General features: G+C 62.7%; 1 protein-coding gene across 1 annotated transcript in view; it reads left to right on the forward strand.

Annotated features, from left to right (window-relative positions):
- Positions 1–14,632, forward strand: part of APOLTP (apolipoprotein lipid transfer particle homolog) — a 101,287-nt gene that overhangs the window by 20,404 nt on the left and 66,251 nt on the right. Inside the window, exons 11-16 of the mRNA XM_089321691.1 lie at positions 2,042–2,227; positions 2,350–2,502; positions 4,259–4,403; positions 7,794–7,952; positions 9,135–9,259; positions 11,862–12,047. Coding sequence (XP_089177817.1) covers positions 2,042–2,227; positions 2,350–2,502; positions 4,259–4,403; positions 7,794–7,952; positions 9,135–9,259; positions 11,862–12,047 — 954 coding nt within the window. The remainder of the gene's footprint in view (positions 1–2,041; positions 2,228–2,349; positions 2,503–4,258; positions 4,404–7,793; positions 7,953–9,134; positions 9,260–11,861; positions 12,048–14,632) is intronic.

Below are 14,632 nucleotides of genomic sequence, written 5' to 3' on the forward strand. Positions count from 1 at the left end.
GCACACACACACACATGAAATGCACCACACCAAGACCCAGGCACTGGCGCAGGCTGGGTCCATGTGCACACACACACACAGACCTGTGCACGTGAGGTCCTTCATAGGGTGCACGTGTGTGCCGGGGTGCACAGGTGCATCCCCACAGGAATGCACCCCCAGGGAGAGCCTGAGACACGTGTGTGCACACAGACACGCATGTGCACACAGACACGCATGTGCACACAGACACGCATGTGCGCGCACCTGCCTGCACGCCCTCCTGTACTCTCAGATCTGCTGAGAATCACGACTGCAGGGCAGAAGCGGAGCTGGACAGCGGCCCCCCCACCCCCGGCTCGTGTGGGTGGGGTCTGAGTGCAGGCGGCTACTCAGACCCGGGGCCCTGGGGCCAGGCCTTAGGGACCAAGCCCGGAATGTGCTGTTGGAGGAGCAGTGAGTGTGGGGCTAGTGCAGGCCCGGGAGCCGGGTCCCTGGGCAAGTGCTGGCCCCACTGCGTAGTGGCTGTGTGACCTGAGGGGAGTTCCTGCACCTCTCTGTGTCTGCTGTGGAATGAAATGAGGGGAAGGCGAGGTCGTGATGTTGGTGTGGGGTAAGCACCCTCGGAGTGCTTATTAAATAGGACACTCAGTGGTGAGGGGGTTAGGGACTGCACTGGGGGTCCCTCCCAAGTGGTCATGCCCTGCCCGGGCCGGTCACTGTCTCTGTGAGCCCCCCGAGAGACCGGCCTGGCTTGTGGTGGGTGGGGAGAGGAGTGGGTTCCCAGCGGAGGGTGGGGGTCTCGCCTGTGCCTCAGAGCCAGGAGCCGGGCAGCGGGGCCCTGGCGCCCAGGGCAGGGTCCTGTGCAGTGGCTGACGCGTGGGTGGGCCACTCCAACTCAGAGATCAAGTGTTTGGGGGCGGGCGTGGTGGCACTGTGGATTAAGCCTCTGCCTGGGACGTGGCATTGGCTCAGAGTGCCCGATTTGAGAAGCAGCGTGCTTCTGATCTGGCTTCCTGCTAATGTGCCAGGGCAGCGGCGGTGGCGATGGCCCAGATGCTTGGGCTCCTGCCACCCACGTGGGGAGACCCAGATGGCGTCCCAGGCTCCTGGCCTCAGCCCGGCCCAGCCTCTGGCTGCTGCAGGTTTTCAGGGAGTGAACCAGTGGTTCAAAAATCTCCCTTTTTAATACTTGTCTCTTTCCCCTTTTCTGTCACTCTGCCTTTCAAATAAGTAACTAAGTCTAAAACAATTGATGCAAGCTTGCAATCGAAGGAATTTTATTAAAAACAGACACAAGCAATGCAGAACTCGCTGCTTCTGAGTCATCTCACTGCGTTCTCCCGAGCTCTCTAGGTCGCCTTTGCTGATGGGGGGGTGGGGCAACGTGGCCTGGGAGCCCCCTCCAACCCCCTCACCACTGCAGTGGGAGGTGGGGCTGCTTGGGTGGGCCCTGCCCCCTGGGGCGTCGGTCTCCCTGCTGCGGGCAGAGGGATGATGGCCTCCATGGGGGTCTGGTGCAGGAAGGAAGCCGGTGGGTGGGCTCCAGAAGCCAGCGGCATCACAGCTGAGAGCACTGGGTGTTATTTCTCATTTCCTGCATTGCGGGGGCAGAGGAAGCTGATCTGCCATTTGGGTGGGGGTCTGGCCCTTTGTCCAGGAATCTCTACCACGTTCTGTTTGGAGAACTTCACCGTGACCCCCTGAGCTGGAGGCTCGGCCCAGGGTTCCGGGACCCTGGCACTGTGGTGTGGGGGCTGGGTAACTCTTGGCATGGGTGGGGTGGTTCTCGTTAGGGGGGGATGACACTGGCCCGGGTCTCGATGCAGTCGGTGCTAGCAGCACCCCTCCCTACCCCTGCTGTGACGTCGGCAGTGTCCCTGTCGCACTTGAACCCCATGGTGGTCTCCACTTGGACACTCTGGGCTCTGGGAGAGGGGTCACGTGGAACTGAGTTCTTTAGCCTCGGCTGTGGGTGTCCCAGGTGGCCCTGTGTGCAGCCAGGGCCAGGCTGTCTTACTGTCTCCCCTGCCCCCCCGGGCGGGGCTGGCTCTGTCCTCAGCCGCTGCTGCAGACCCCGGGGGCTGGCCCCAGCGCCTTCCTTGGTATCTCAGCTCTGGTGCACAACCTCTGTGCTACCCTGGACGGGCCCTGCGGGCAGCTGCCTGGCGTCAGCTCTTTTGTGCGGATCCTGGGAGAGGCCTTGGGTGCCAACTGTACCTTTACGGAACCTTTGGACACCAGCCAGGTGAGGACCGTTGGTGTCCCGGGCTCTGACCTCGGGGGCCTGCCGCGGGGCCCAGGCTGAGCGGGTGGGGCCGGGAGCCCTCCACCCCCAGGCCTCAGGGCCCTGCTGCCCTCTTGTTCCAGCTGCAGGTCGTGCTGAAGGCCATTGGCAACGCTGGCCTGGCAGCCGCAGCCCTCACGCCTGTGCTGAGCGCCTGCGCCTCCCTGTGGAGCGTCCGCCCCGAGCTCCGGCTGGCGGCCATCCAGGCCTTCCGGAGGGTCCCCTGCTCGGCAGACGTGAGCTCCCGCGCGCTGCGCTGTGGGGTGGAGGTGGCGGTGGCGATGACGGGGATCTGGAGCCACTGCTAATTCTCTGCGTGGTTGGCTTGTGCGCGGTGTTGACTGAGCACCTACTAAGTGTCCGCGCTGGTGCGGAAGCTGTGTCTGTGTACAAAGTGGATTCTTTGTCAGCTCAGCACACCCACGGGCCTATGGCTGCCAGAGCCACTGTGCCCCCCGAACCCTCTAGCGCAGGGCTTGGCAAACTTCAGGCCATGCGTCACCTCCTCCTTCCACCTGCTTCTGTCAATAAAGGTTTGTTTGTTTGTTTGTTTGTTTGTTTTGACAGGCAGAGTGGACAGTGAGAGAGAGACAGAGAGAAAGGTCTTCCTTTTGCCGTTGGTTCACCCTCCAATGGCCGCCGCGGCCGGCGCGCTGCGGCCGGCGCACCGCGCTGATCCGATGGCAGGAGCCAGGAGCCAGGTGCTTTTCCTGGTCTCCCATGGGGTGCAGGGCCCAAGCACCTGGGCCATCCTCCACTGCACTCCCTGGCCACAGCAGAGAGCTGGCCTGGAAGAGGGGCAACCGGGACAGAATCCGGCGCCCCGACCGGGACTAGAACCCGGTGTGCCGGCGCCGCAAGGAGGAGGATTAGCCTAGTGAGCCGCGGCGCCGGCCTCAATAAAGTTTTATTGACACATAGCTGTGCCCGCTCACCTACGTAGCTGCTATCCTCAGCTCGCTGTGGGGCCGAGTTAGTGCTGGAGGGAGCGTGTGGTCCGTCAGGGCTGAAACAGCGGCTGCTGTCCTCTGGGTCGTGGCCCCTCTGTCACTCAAAGTGCTCGCAGTGACCCGGCCTTGTCTCCTGCTGTCACTCCCCGTCTCCAGCCGTTGCTCTGTCTGTGGTCTTTCCAGCACCCCTGGCCCGCTCCTGCCTCAGGCCCTTTGCATGAGCTCTCTCCCCTCCCGGGAAGACCTTTGCCCCGGGTGTCCCCAAGCCGCAGTCCTTTGCCTTCAGTGCTTGCCTGAAAGGCGCCTGCACGTCTCGATCTCTCCCCGACTGGTCAGGAATTGAGCCTCCCGGGTCCTGCGTCCCTGCGTCATTCCCCGCTGCTTCGTGCTCGTCCCCCCTCCCCCACAGCTGGTCGTGTGTCCCATGTCCACTTTGTTTGCTGTGTCTCTGCAGAATGCCGGCACCGGGTGGGCGGGGTCTGGGTGGGCTTGCTCACGGCTGGCGCCTGACTCGGTGCCAGGCACATAGTAGGTGCTCAAGTAAGCGTTATTTGATGCACGAGCACTGGGTGTGTGTGGGGGGGGCTGTGCCATGCAGGAAGCCGGTAGGTGTTGGGGGTGGGGAGCGCAGGCTGTCTTGGTGGGGGGGTGTCTAGGCTGTTGAGAGGACGCCTCCCCTTGGGCAGCCCTGAGGTATCAGGACGACCGTGCAGAAACGAGATTAGAGAAGTTCATTTTGGGCCAAAGGAATTTTGGGAACCACGCAGAATTTTTCACAGTATTCATTTTTTGTGAACTTTTGGAAGGCCCCTGGGAAGGTTTGGTTGACGTGCAGCCACGCCCACTTGCTTACATGTCATTACTGATGGGTGGTGACTGGGGGAGACGGGTCCTTGGCACCCCCACAACCTGGCCCCTGTGAGAGGGTCTCGGGGAGGCCTCTCGGGGTGGAGGCGGGGGCCAGGCAGTGAGGTGACCCGTGGGTCTCGCTCTGGGTGAGGCAGGCGGGCTCCCGTGACGGCCTTCCCTCTGTCCAAGCCAGCGCTCGGCGCTCTCCCGCCTGTACCGGGCCCCCGAGGAGGATGCAGAGATCCGAATCACTGCCTACCTGGCCCTGATGCGGTGTCCTGGGCCGGAGGTGTTTGCGCAGGTGCGGCGCACCCAGGCTGCCGAGCGGTCCACCCAGGGTGAGTGCAGGCGCGGGGTGGGTGGGGGATGGGTGGGGGTGAATCTGGCCCGGGCGCCTCCAGCTGGGGGCAAGAGTCCAGAGGTGTCCTCTCCCTCCGTCCCCGAGTATTCCCCTGTCTCCCCTCTTCTGCCACACCGCCCAAGTGGCCCTGTGTCCCCACGCGTAATCCCAGATCCCATTCTTTGTGCCTTTGGGTGACCCTGGAGAAGTTGCTACTCCTCTCTGGCCTCAGTTGTCCCATCTGAGAATTGGGGGGACCCCTGGTTCTGAGGCCCAGGGTGAAGGGGCTGCGTCTCCCGTGGCCTCCTGTCTGGCAGGGCTCTGAGGTCTCACAGGCGCCGTGTGGCGCGGGGGCTGGGGAGGGGTGTGCCTGTGCCAGTGTCTGTCTGGCCTCTTGTTCACATTACAGAGCCCCAGGATTCAACCGCGGGGCCCTGCTCTGATGACCTGATCTCTGCTCACCTCCCAAGGCCCCCTGGAGGCAGCACAGTCAGATTAAATTCTCTCCTCTGAGATCTCACGGTGGGGGTGACACCTGGGGCCCTCGGTGGCCCTTCAAAACCTGTGCACACGGTGCCCTCCCCAAGAGTGCCGTGAGCATGAAAACAGCCCGAACACGGGCACGCGGACAGCCCTGGACGAGGGCGCTGGGACACGGGGACACGGACAGCCCTGGACCAGGGCACTGGGACACGGGGACGCGGACAGCCCTGGACCAGGGCGCTGGGACACGGGGACGCGGACAGCCCTGGACGAGGGCGCTGGGACACGGGGACGCGGACAGCCCTGGACCAGGGCGCTGGGACACGGGGACGCGGACAGCCCTGGACCAGGGCGCTGGGGACACAGGGACGCAGACAGCCCTGGACGAAGGCGCTGGGACACGGAGACGCGGACAGCCCTGGACGAGGGCGCTGGGACACGGGGACGTGCACAGCCCTGGACGAGCGCGCTGGGACACGGGGACGCAGACAGCCCTGGACCAGGGCGCTGGGACACGGGGACGCGCACAGCCCTGGACGAGCATGCTGGGACATGGGGACACGGACAGACCTGGACGAGGGCGCTGGGACACAGGGACGCGCACAGCCCTGGATGAGGGCTCTGGGACACGGGGACGTGGACAGCCCTGGACCAGGGCGCTGGGACACAGGGACGCGCACAGCCCTGGATGAGGGCTCTGGGACATGGGACGCAGACAGCCCTGGACGAAGGCGCTGGGACACGGGGACACGCACAGCCCTGGACGAGGGCGCTGGGACACGGGGACGTGCACAGCCCTGGACGAGGACGATGGGACACGGGGACGCGGACAGCCCTGGACGAGGGCGCTGGGACACGGGGATGCACACAGCCCTGGATGAGGGCACTGGGACACGGGGACGTGGACAGCCCTGGACGAGGGCACTGGGACACGGGGACGCGGACAGCCCTGGACGAGGGCGCTGGGACACGGGGACACGCACAGCCCTGGATGAGGGCGCTGGGACACGGGGACGCGGACAGCCCTGGACGAGCACGCTGGGACACGGGGACACGCACAGCCCTGGATGAGGGCGCTGGGACACGGGGACGCGGACAACCCTGGACGAGGGTGCTGGGAACACGGGGACGCGCACAGCCCTGGATGAGGGCGCTGGGACACGGGGACGCGCACAGCCCTGGATGAGGGCGCTGGGACACGGGGACGCGCACAGCCCTGGACAAGGGTGCTGGGACCGCTGCTTTTAACGCCCAGGTTACCGCCACTCCCGTTAGGGCAGAACCACATGCTCCGGGTTTGTGCTCTGAATTTCCGAGCACACGGCGAGGGACGAGTGGAAAACTGAGCTCTGCTGCTCACCCCCGTGGCCTGGAGCCGCTCGCTGTGAGCAGCTGTCTGTGTGTGGGTCCGGGCTTGCAATGCACAGGCCAGTGCACGCCTGGCACAATGACACCAGGTCGCTGAGGGACCGTGTTCCCATGGGAGCTTTCAGCTGTGGCGTTGTGAGTGCCCTTGATGACGTTCCCATAACCCGTGCACCTGTGTCTGTCGTAAAGCAGCGACGCAGGGTCACGTCCCACGTGCTCTTATGCCCCTGGCCGTGGCCGTGGCCGTGGCTGGGAGCACTATGGGAGCCGGGGCAGGTGGCCTCCTGTCTGTGGCTGTGTGGGGTCCTCGTGGGGCTGGTGCCTTCACCGGTTTCACCAGCACTGACGATGAGCACCTGGGTTGTTTGTGGTCTTTGGCTGTTGGGAGCGGCCCTCGTGCTGCTCCGGCCTTGCGATGGTTTCCCGGGAGGGAGAGTGCCTGGGCAAGGGCTGTGTGTGTGTCTGGAGATTGGATGTGGCCTGCGCTGGCGCCATCTGAAGCGATGGCGCGTGAGACACAGCCGCCTGCTCCGGCTGTCTCAGGCCAGGGGTGTGGCCTGGAGAGGGGGCTGCTTTTGTTGCGAACTGAGCTGCGTTGGCCGCTCAACCCAGCCAGTGTCCCCAGTGAGGGGACTGCCCTCAGCAGAGGCCCCGGGCACCAGACTGTGTGCTGCCCGGTGGAAATGTGTAGGTCCCTCGTCCCTCCAAAGCCAACTCTGTCCCATGGTGGACTGTTCCAGAAGCTCCCTTGTGGACCTTCTGGGGATGACCCGGAGGGCAGGGGGTGCCCCCTTCCCACTGGTGCCCTCGTCTGAGCTCTCTCCCCGGGAGGGTCCCCGGCCCGGACTGTGCATCACCCCTAGCTTGGCTCAGACCCTCAGGCCTGAAGTCCATGCTCCACTCTTGAGTGAGCTCCACAGAGAGCCCCGTGGGTGGGTTCTGAGTTCCCTCTGCACCCGGGGAAACTCAGGCTCAGAGAAGCAGCGCGGCCGTCCCGAGGTCACCCAGCCTGTAAGCCCTGCAGCTGGGATCCAGACTCCGGTCTGATTCTCTGCTCTGCTAAGAGAGCAGGAGAGGGTGAGATTGTCCATCTGGTTCGCGCTCCCAATGCCCGCAACAGCCACAGTTGGGTCAGGCCAAAGTCAGGAGCCGAGAGCGCGAGGTCTGGGTCTCCCACGTGGGGGGCAGGGGCCCAGGCACTCGGGCCAGCACCTGCTGCCTCCCAGGTGCACGAGCAGGAAGCGGGGTTGGAAGCAGAAGCTGGACTGTGTCCAGGTTGTCTGAAATGGGATGCGGCCCCCAGCCCTCCCCAGGCATGACTCTGCCAGGCTGTCCCCACGTCCTCCCCATTCCCTCTAAGCACGGGAGGATCCCACGCGTGGCCTGGGACACTGGGTGTCAGGCGCCAGGCTCCTGAGAAGCCCCTGTATGTGGGGCCAGTGGGACCCAGGACAGGCTCAGAGGGTCTTTGCGTGGGCCGTGCGGGCTGCGGGCCGTTGCTCACCATCCCCCTGCCCCGGCCGCGGCCCCCCCACAGTGGGCTCCTTCGTGTGGAGCCACCTCCTACAGCTGCTGGAGACGGACGACCCCCTGAAGCAGGCGCTGCGTGACGCCCTCCCTGAGGACATCGTCAGCCAGGAGCTCCGCCCCGATGGCTGGAAGCACTCGTCCTACTCGGACGTCACCTTCCGCTCAGGTAGGGCCGCCCTGGGCGGGCCAGCACTGCTTCGAGGGAACAGTGGATAGACGGTGGCGCTGTCCTCCAGGTGTCAGGTGCACATGGGCCCTCCGCTCGGCGTTTCCACCCTCTCCCCCGCACCCCTGCCGCTTCTGTCAGAGGAGAAGAAGGATCGCCCGGCGTCAGCCAAGGTGCGGGGCTGGCGCTGTGGCTTAGTGGGTAAAGCCTTGGCCTGCCATGCTGGCATCCCTGATGGGTGCCGGTTCGGGTCCTGGTTGCTCCACTTCTGATCTGGCTCCTTGTTTATGGGCCTGGGGAAGCAGTAGAAGACGGCCCAAGTGCTTGGGGCCCTGCACCCCTGGGGGAGACCCGGAAGAAGCTCCTGGCTTTAGGGAAAGAGGAAAAGAAGAGGAAGATGAGGAGAAAACAGCAGGAATCTCTAAGTTTGGTTGTCCCTAAATCAGCATGCCTTGTGATTTCTTTTTTCCATGAACTTTGGGAGGCACCTCCTGCCTGCCTTTCATTTTCCTCTTTAAGTTGCCCCTCTCTTTTTTAAAAAAATTTGTTTATTAATTTGAAAGTCGGAGTTACAGAGAGGTAGAGAGAGAGGTCTCCCATCTGCTGGTTTACTCCCCGAATGGCTGCAATGGCTGCAGCTGAGCCAATCTGGAGCCAGGAGCTTCTTCCGGTCTCCCAAGTGGGTGCAGGGACCCCAGCACTTGGGCCATCTTCTACTGTTTTCCTAGGCCACAGAGAGCTGGATTGGAGGTGGAGCAGCCGGGGCTTGAACCAGCACCCACATGGGATGCCGGCTTTGCAGTTGGCGGCTTAACCTGCTGTGCCACAGCACTGCCCCAGGCCCTGTTGTTAAATTCTGTTGATTGCTGAATTTGGAGATCAGGCTTTCCTTGTGTTGAAGAGAGGAGAGCATGGCCCAGCGGCCTCCTGGCTGTCACTACACTGAGACCCCACTGGGGCTGGGGACCCCACCTCAGCCATGCTGGGAAGCGAGGTGTGCGTGGCGTGAGCTCAGGAGCCCCCCTTTGGGGCTCGTGAGCTGTGGTCCTCCTGGCCGGGCCTCCCCTGGCCTCAGTGAGGCTCAGGCTGCTGCCTGTCCTGGCTGGGGGGTGCACCCCTGAGTGGCCAGCCCTGCCCTGTGAGGGCTTCATGGGGGGCCTGACCCTCGTCCCTTTGTCCCAGCGTCCGGCAGCCTGGGAGCCAACCTGGAGAGGAGCCTCCTCTTCTCGCCTTCGTCCTTCCTGCCGCGGGCCGCCACGGCCAACCTGACCATCCACGCCCTAGGCCGTGCCTTCAACGTGCTGGAGGTAGGGAGCGCCCTGTGCAGGTCCTCGGGGCCTCTCCTGGCTGCACGGTCAGCGGTGGTCCCCCCGCCCACCTCCCACCCTTGCTGCCGCCGTCCTCCCTCGGCATCCATCACTCTGCTCCGGGTTCTGTTTCCTTCTTCAATATTTATTTATTTGAAAGAGTTCGAGGGAGAGATCTTCCATCCTCTGGTTCACTTCCCGGACAGCCGCAACAGCCAGGGCGGAGCCAGGAACTTGGCAGGGGCCCAAACACTTGGGCCATCTTCCGATGCTTTCCCAGGCCATTAGCCGGGAGGTGGATCGGAAGTGGTGCAGCCGGGACTTGAACCAGAGGCTTTGCAGGATGCCAACGTCGCAGGCAGAGGCTTCACCTGCTATGCCACAGGGCCGGCCCCACCTCTGTTGAGTTTTCAGCCCATCCACCCATCTCTTCCCCTGTCCATACAGATATATCTACACGTCCAATCACCCGCTTCCATCTGTGCACCTGCACCCCCCCCTTCCTTATCCGTCCGACCGTCCATCCTCCCCCACCCCATTTCTTCACTGATTCTCCTGCTCATCGGTCTGTCCATCTACCTCTCCGCTCATTCCTGTCCGCGGTCACCCACCTGCCATGCGCTGCACCAGCACTCGACGGCTCGCTGTCGCTGTACCAGGTGCTGTGCTGGTCTCTAGAAATCAGACGATGGCCAGGGGAGACCCAGGCCCTGCCCTGCTGCTCAGAGCCTGGAGAGGCAGACAGATGAGGAACGAGTAGACAAACGGGTCGGTGGCAGCTGTGAGCAGCGTGTTCAGGGAACGAGGGGTGGGCTCGTGGTGCTGGGTGCTGGGTGCAGGGGGCGATCGGCGAGTGCCGAGGTCCGGGCTGGGGAGGGGCTGGTGTGTTTGAAGCACCAGGGAGAGCAGGCAATGGAGTGGGAGGGGGCAGAGGCGGCAGGGCCAGGTCACGGCAGGGTTTTAGGCTGGGGAGTGATGTGATGTGACGTGAGCGTTGGGCTGGGGCGTGGGAAGCAGCCTGCAGGGCCATGGTGGGAGAGGGACCACCTCTGAGGGCCCACGTGCTGGGACCCTTCCTGCTCCTGCCCCCAGTCCCCCGCCATGGGCCTGGAGGGGGCTGTTCCGTGCCCTGGCCCGGCTCCTCCTGGTTTGCGGAGCGCTGGGCCGGTCTTCCATGCCCGGGCTCGGATCTGCTGAGGCCTGGACCTGGGCTGGTTTTTCTCCCCGAGCTGTGAGAGCAACTGGGAAGAGGGAGGGAGGGAGGGAGGAGTGGGTGGAGGGCAGGAGCAGGGTCCACGGTGTCCGACGGTGGGGGCTGGAACCAGGGAAGGAGGAGGGGCGCGGGGGGGAGGGAGGGCTCCGTCAGTGCTTGGGCTCTGAGACCCAGGCAGCCAGGCCTTGGGCACCCAGCGTGGGAGAGCTGAGAGTCTGCCCTCCCCCAGCGTCCTGTAAGGGGGACACGGCCGTGCCTGGACTGGTTCACGCAGAGGCGCCCACGCTGATGAGCTTGGACCCCTTCCTTGTTGGCGGCCGAGGGCGGGCTCCTCGCACCCTAAAGAACTCCCGACCCCGAAGCTCAGAGCGACAGGGTCTGTGAAGGCAGGAACCAAGGGAGGAGAGGGGAGAGGAGGGGAGGGGGCTACATGGTTGCCAGGGTCACGCTGACCTGAAGCCCAAGGGAAACTCGGATCGGTTACGATCCTGACATCAGTCTGGGTACTGTGTGGGACAGACAGATGGCAGTCTTTTTTTTTTTTTTTTTTTTTTGACAGGCAGAGTGGACAGTGAGAGAGAGAGACAGAGAGAAAGGTCTTCCTTTGTCGTTGGTTCACCCTCCAATGGCCGCCGCGGCCGGCATGCTGAGGCCAGCGCACCATGCTGATCCGAAGCCCGGAGCCAGGAGCCAGGTGCTTCTCCTGGTCTCCCATGGGGTGCAGGGCCCAAGCACTTGGGCCATCCTCCACTGCACTCCCTGGCCACAGCAGAGAGCTGGCCTGGAAGAGGGGCAACCGGGACAGAATCCGGCGCCCCGACCAGGACTAGAACCCGGTGTGCCGGCGCTGCTAGGTGGAGGATTAGCCTATTGAGCCACGGCGCCAGCCAAGATGGCAGTCTTGACGTCAGTCCTGCCACAGCCTGTCTGGTGTTGGCTTGCGCGACCCTCTGGGGATTTTCTGTGTTCTGCCGAGTGGGATGGGGTGTAGGGTTATTGTCTTAGTTTTAGACCACAGTCTCACAAGATGGAGTCTTGTCTGCCTTGAAAATGGAGTCCCTACTGTCAGGGTGTCACTTCAACACAAACGGCGGTGTCTAGCTGTGACCTTGGAGTTGTGGGGAGGAATGAGCATTGGCCTGCGGGTGGTGGGTAAGGGCATTCCAGGAAGGCTTCCTGGAGGCGGTGGCGTTCGGAGCACCGACTACCAGAATGGCAGGAGTGCTTACTGTGCTGGCCTCTGCCAAGCAGATGGAGTATGAGACGTAGTCCCCAGGGCTGTGCCCCAGGTGGGCCCTGGGGACCCAGAGTGCCTGAGCCCTCGGCACACCCAGCCCCCCAGCCCTGCAGCTCTTGGTCAGCTCCCTGAGCCCCGGCTTTCCTTCCCAGCTGGGGCTCCGGCTGGAAGATGCCGAGGACGTCGTCCGCAGGCTGTTTGGCCAGAAGCTATCCTGGGAGCAGGAAGAGCAGAGAGAGGCCCAGCCGGAGAGTCCGCCAGGACCAGAGCCGGGGCCGACCACCAGGCCTGAGTGTCCGGGAGAGAGACCCGGAAGGATGAGAGACGCACAGCAGAAGGTGAGGGCCACGGCCACGGCTACGGCCACCCAAGCCCACGCTGCGGCATGGTCGGGTGCGGAGGGGTCCCTGGCCTCTGCCCCTGCTTGCCACTCCGGACCCGAGAGGCTGGTGAGTGGCCTGCGCCTGCCGACTTCAGCCCGAAGCACGTAGCCGGCCGTGTGTCCCCTGCCTCCCCGAGGCCGACTTCCACCAGCTGCAGCTCTGCCTTGCACAGGTCGGCTTTGCGGAGGTGGGACTGACGCGAGATGAACAGCTCGTGCTTAAAGGGTTTTATTCAATGGTTTTCTCGGGCCTGTGCTGTGGCACAGTGGGTTAAGCTGTAGCCTGCAGCACCGCCATCTCCTATGGGCGCTGGTTCGCGTCCCTGCTGCTCCAGTTCTGACCCTGCTCCCTACTGATGGCCTGGGAAAGCCCTGGAGGATGGGCCAAGTGCTTGGTCCCTGCACCCGTGTGGGAGACCCAGAGGAAGCTCCTGGCTTTGGCCTGGCCCAGCCGGATCATTGCGGTCATTTGGGGAGTGAACCAGCAGATGGAAGATCTCTCTCTCTCCCACTCCTCTCTCTCTCTGTATTTTCTTTGCTTTCTCTGTAACTGTGCCTTTCAAATGACTTAAGAAATCTTTTTTAAAAAAGTGTTTGACAGAGAGAGAGAGAGAGAGAGAGAGAGATCCCCTATCTTCTCGTTCACTCCCCAAGTGCCCGCGATGGCCGCAGCCGAGAGCCTGGGCCTCCGTCCACTTGAGCCACCCCCTGCTGCCTCCCAGGGGCTGCGCTAGCAGGAAGCGGGAGTCGGGAGCCAGAGCTGGGAGTTGGGCTCAGATCCTCCAGTGTGGGCCCCGGTGGCACACGCTGGGCCTGTAGCCTGCGTCGTGAGCGTTTGCCCACGTGTGCACCACGAGGCCTCACCGCCACAGAGCCCGTGAGCGCCCCCTCCCACTGAGGGCGTCCTCATCCGTAGCACCCTGCTCCTGTCCCTGGGGTGCTCGTGGCTTTCTGCCAACAGAAATCCACTGGAATTTTCTAGAGTGGCGCTTAACTGGGTCACGCGGCAGGTCGTTTCGAGGAAAAGGTTTGTTGGCGTTTGGCCTCTCGTCGAGCGTGGTCGTCGTGTGACTGTGCTGTGGACGCTGCCGAGGGGTCCTGTGGCTGGCTGAGCAGGGTTCTGTCCCACGGATGCGCCTGCTGATCCTCCGTCTGTAGCTGGAGGTAGTTGCTTGACACACTCGGCTGTCACACACGAAGCAACTGTGAACTTTTTGGTGCAATCTATGGGCTTAAAGTCAAGCTGTTACTTAGATGTTACTTATCTCTGCTTTTACTGGGTGGGGAACTAGGAGAGAGCACCAGAGGATTTCTTGGCATTGGTAATCATTTAGCTTTTTTAAAAAGATATAGTTATTTGAAAGGCAAAGTTACAAAGAGGGGGAGACAGAGAGCGAGATCTTTGACCTGCTGGTCACTCCCCAAATGGCTGAGAGCCTGGAGCTCCATCTGAGTCTCCCGTGTGCGTGCAGGGGCCCAAGCATCTGGGCCATCTTCCGCTGCTCTCCCAGGCACATTAGCAGGGAGCAGGATCGGACGTGGAGCAGCCGGGACTCGAACCAGTGCTCACATGGGGCTAATCTGTGCCACAGTGCCGGCCCCGGCTATGAACCCTTGTGTCCAGGCCTTGGTGTGGATGTATGTGTTCCTTCGCTGGGATGACTGTAGGAGTGGCTGGATCGTGTGGTCAGTGCGTGTTTAATTTTCTCAGACACGGCTAAATTGCCGCCCAGGCGCTTGTACCATGCTGCGCTCCCGTGAGCCGTGAGTGAGGGCGCACCCCCCCCCCATCTCCTTGCCATCATCTGTTTCAGCTGTTCCCCTCATGGGAAGTGGGACCTCTGGGCCTTCATTCATTCATTCATTCATTCTCTCTCTCTCTCTCTCTCAAAATTTATTTGAGAGGCAGAGGCAGCAGAGAGAGAGAGAGAGAGGTCTTCCATCTGCTGGTTCACTCCCCAGATGGCCGCAACGGCCAGAGCTGGGTTCATCAGGAGCCAGGAGCTTCATCCAGGTCTCCCACGCAGGGGCAGGGGCCCGAGGACTTGGGCCATCTTCTACTGCTTTCCCAAGCCATAGCAGAGAGCCAGATTGGAAGTGGAGCAGCCAGGACTCCAAACCGGTGCCTATATCAGGTGCCAGCACCTCAGGCGGCAGCTTTACCTACTATGCCACAGTGCCAGCCCCTGGGCCTTAATTCTTTCAAAATATATTTGAGAGGCAGAGAAGGGAAGAGAGAGAGAGAGAGATTGATTGATTGATTGATAGCCGTCCCAGGCATGGGGACCGGCCTTCTCCGTCGTCTCCCAGTGGTGGGCACGCATAGTTGGTAACTCTTGGCTCTCACAAGCTGTCAGTACCATGGACAAGGCGGGTGGCTGGAGCAGCTGTTCACAGCCAGAGAAGCGCCACTCAGCTCCGGCCACTGGTTGCTCCTCGTGCCGGGGGAGCAGGCCACTGTTTGCTCTATGTAGAGAAGCCAGAGATTGGAATTTCATACCAAGGCTCCCAGTTTAGAAACCTTAGAATAAAATTCAGTTT

This window comes from Oryctolagus cuniculus, chromosome 19 (assembly GCF_051225735.1).
Source record: "Oryctolagus cuniculus isolate XC-2025 breed Fujian yellow rabbit chromosome 19, ASM5122573v1, whole genome shotgun sequence".
Lineage (NCBI taxonomy): Eukaryota > Metazoa > Chordata > Mammalia > Lagomorpha > Leporidae > Oryctolagus > Oryctolagus cuniculus.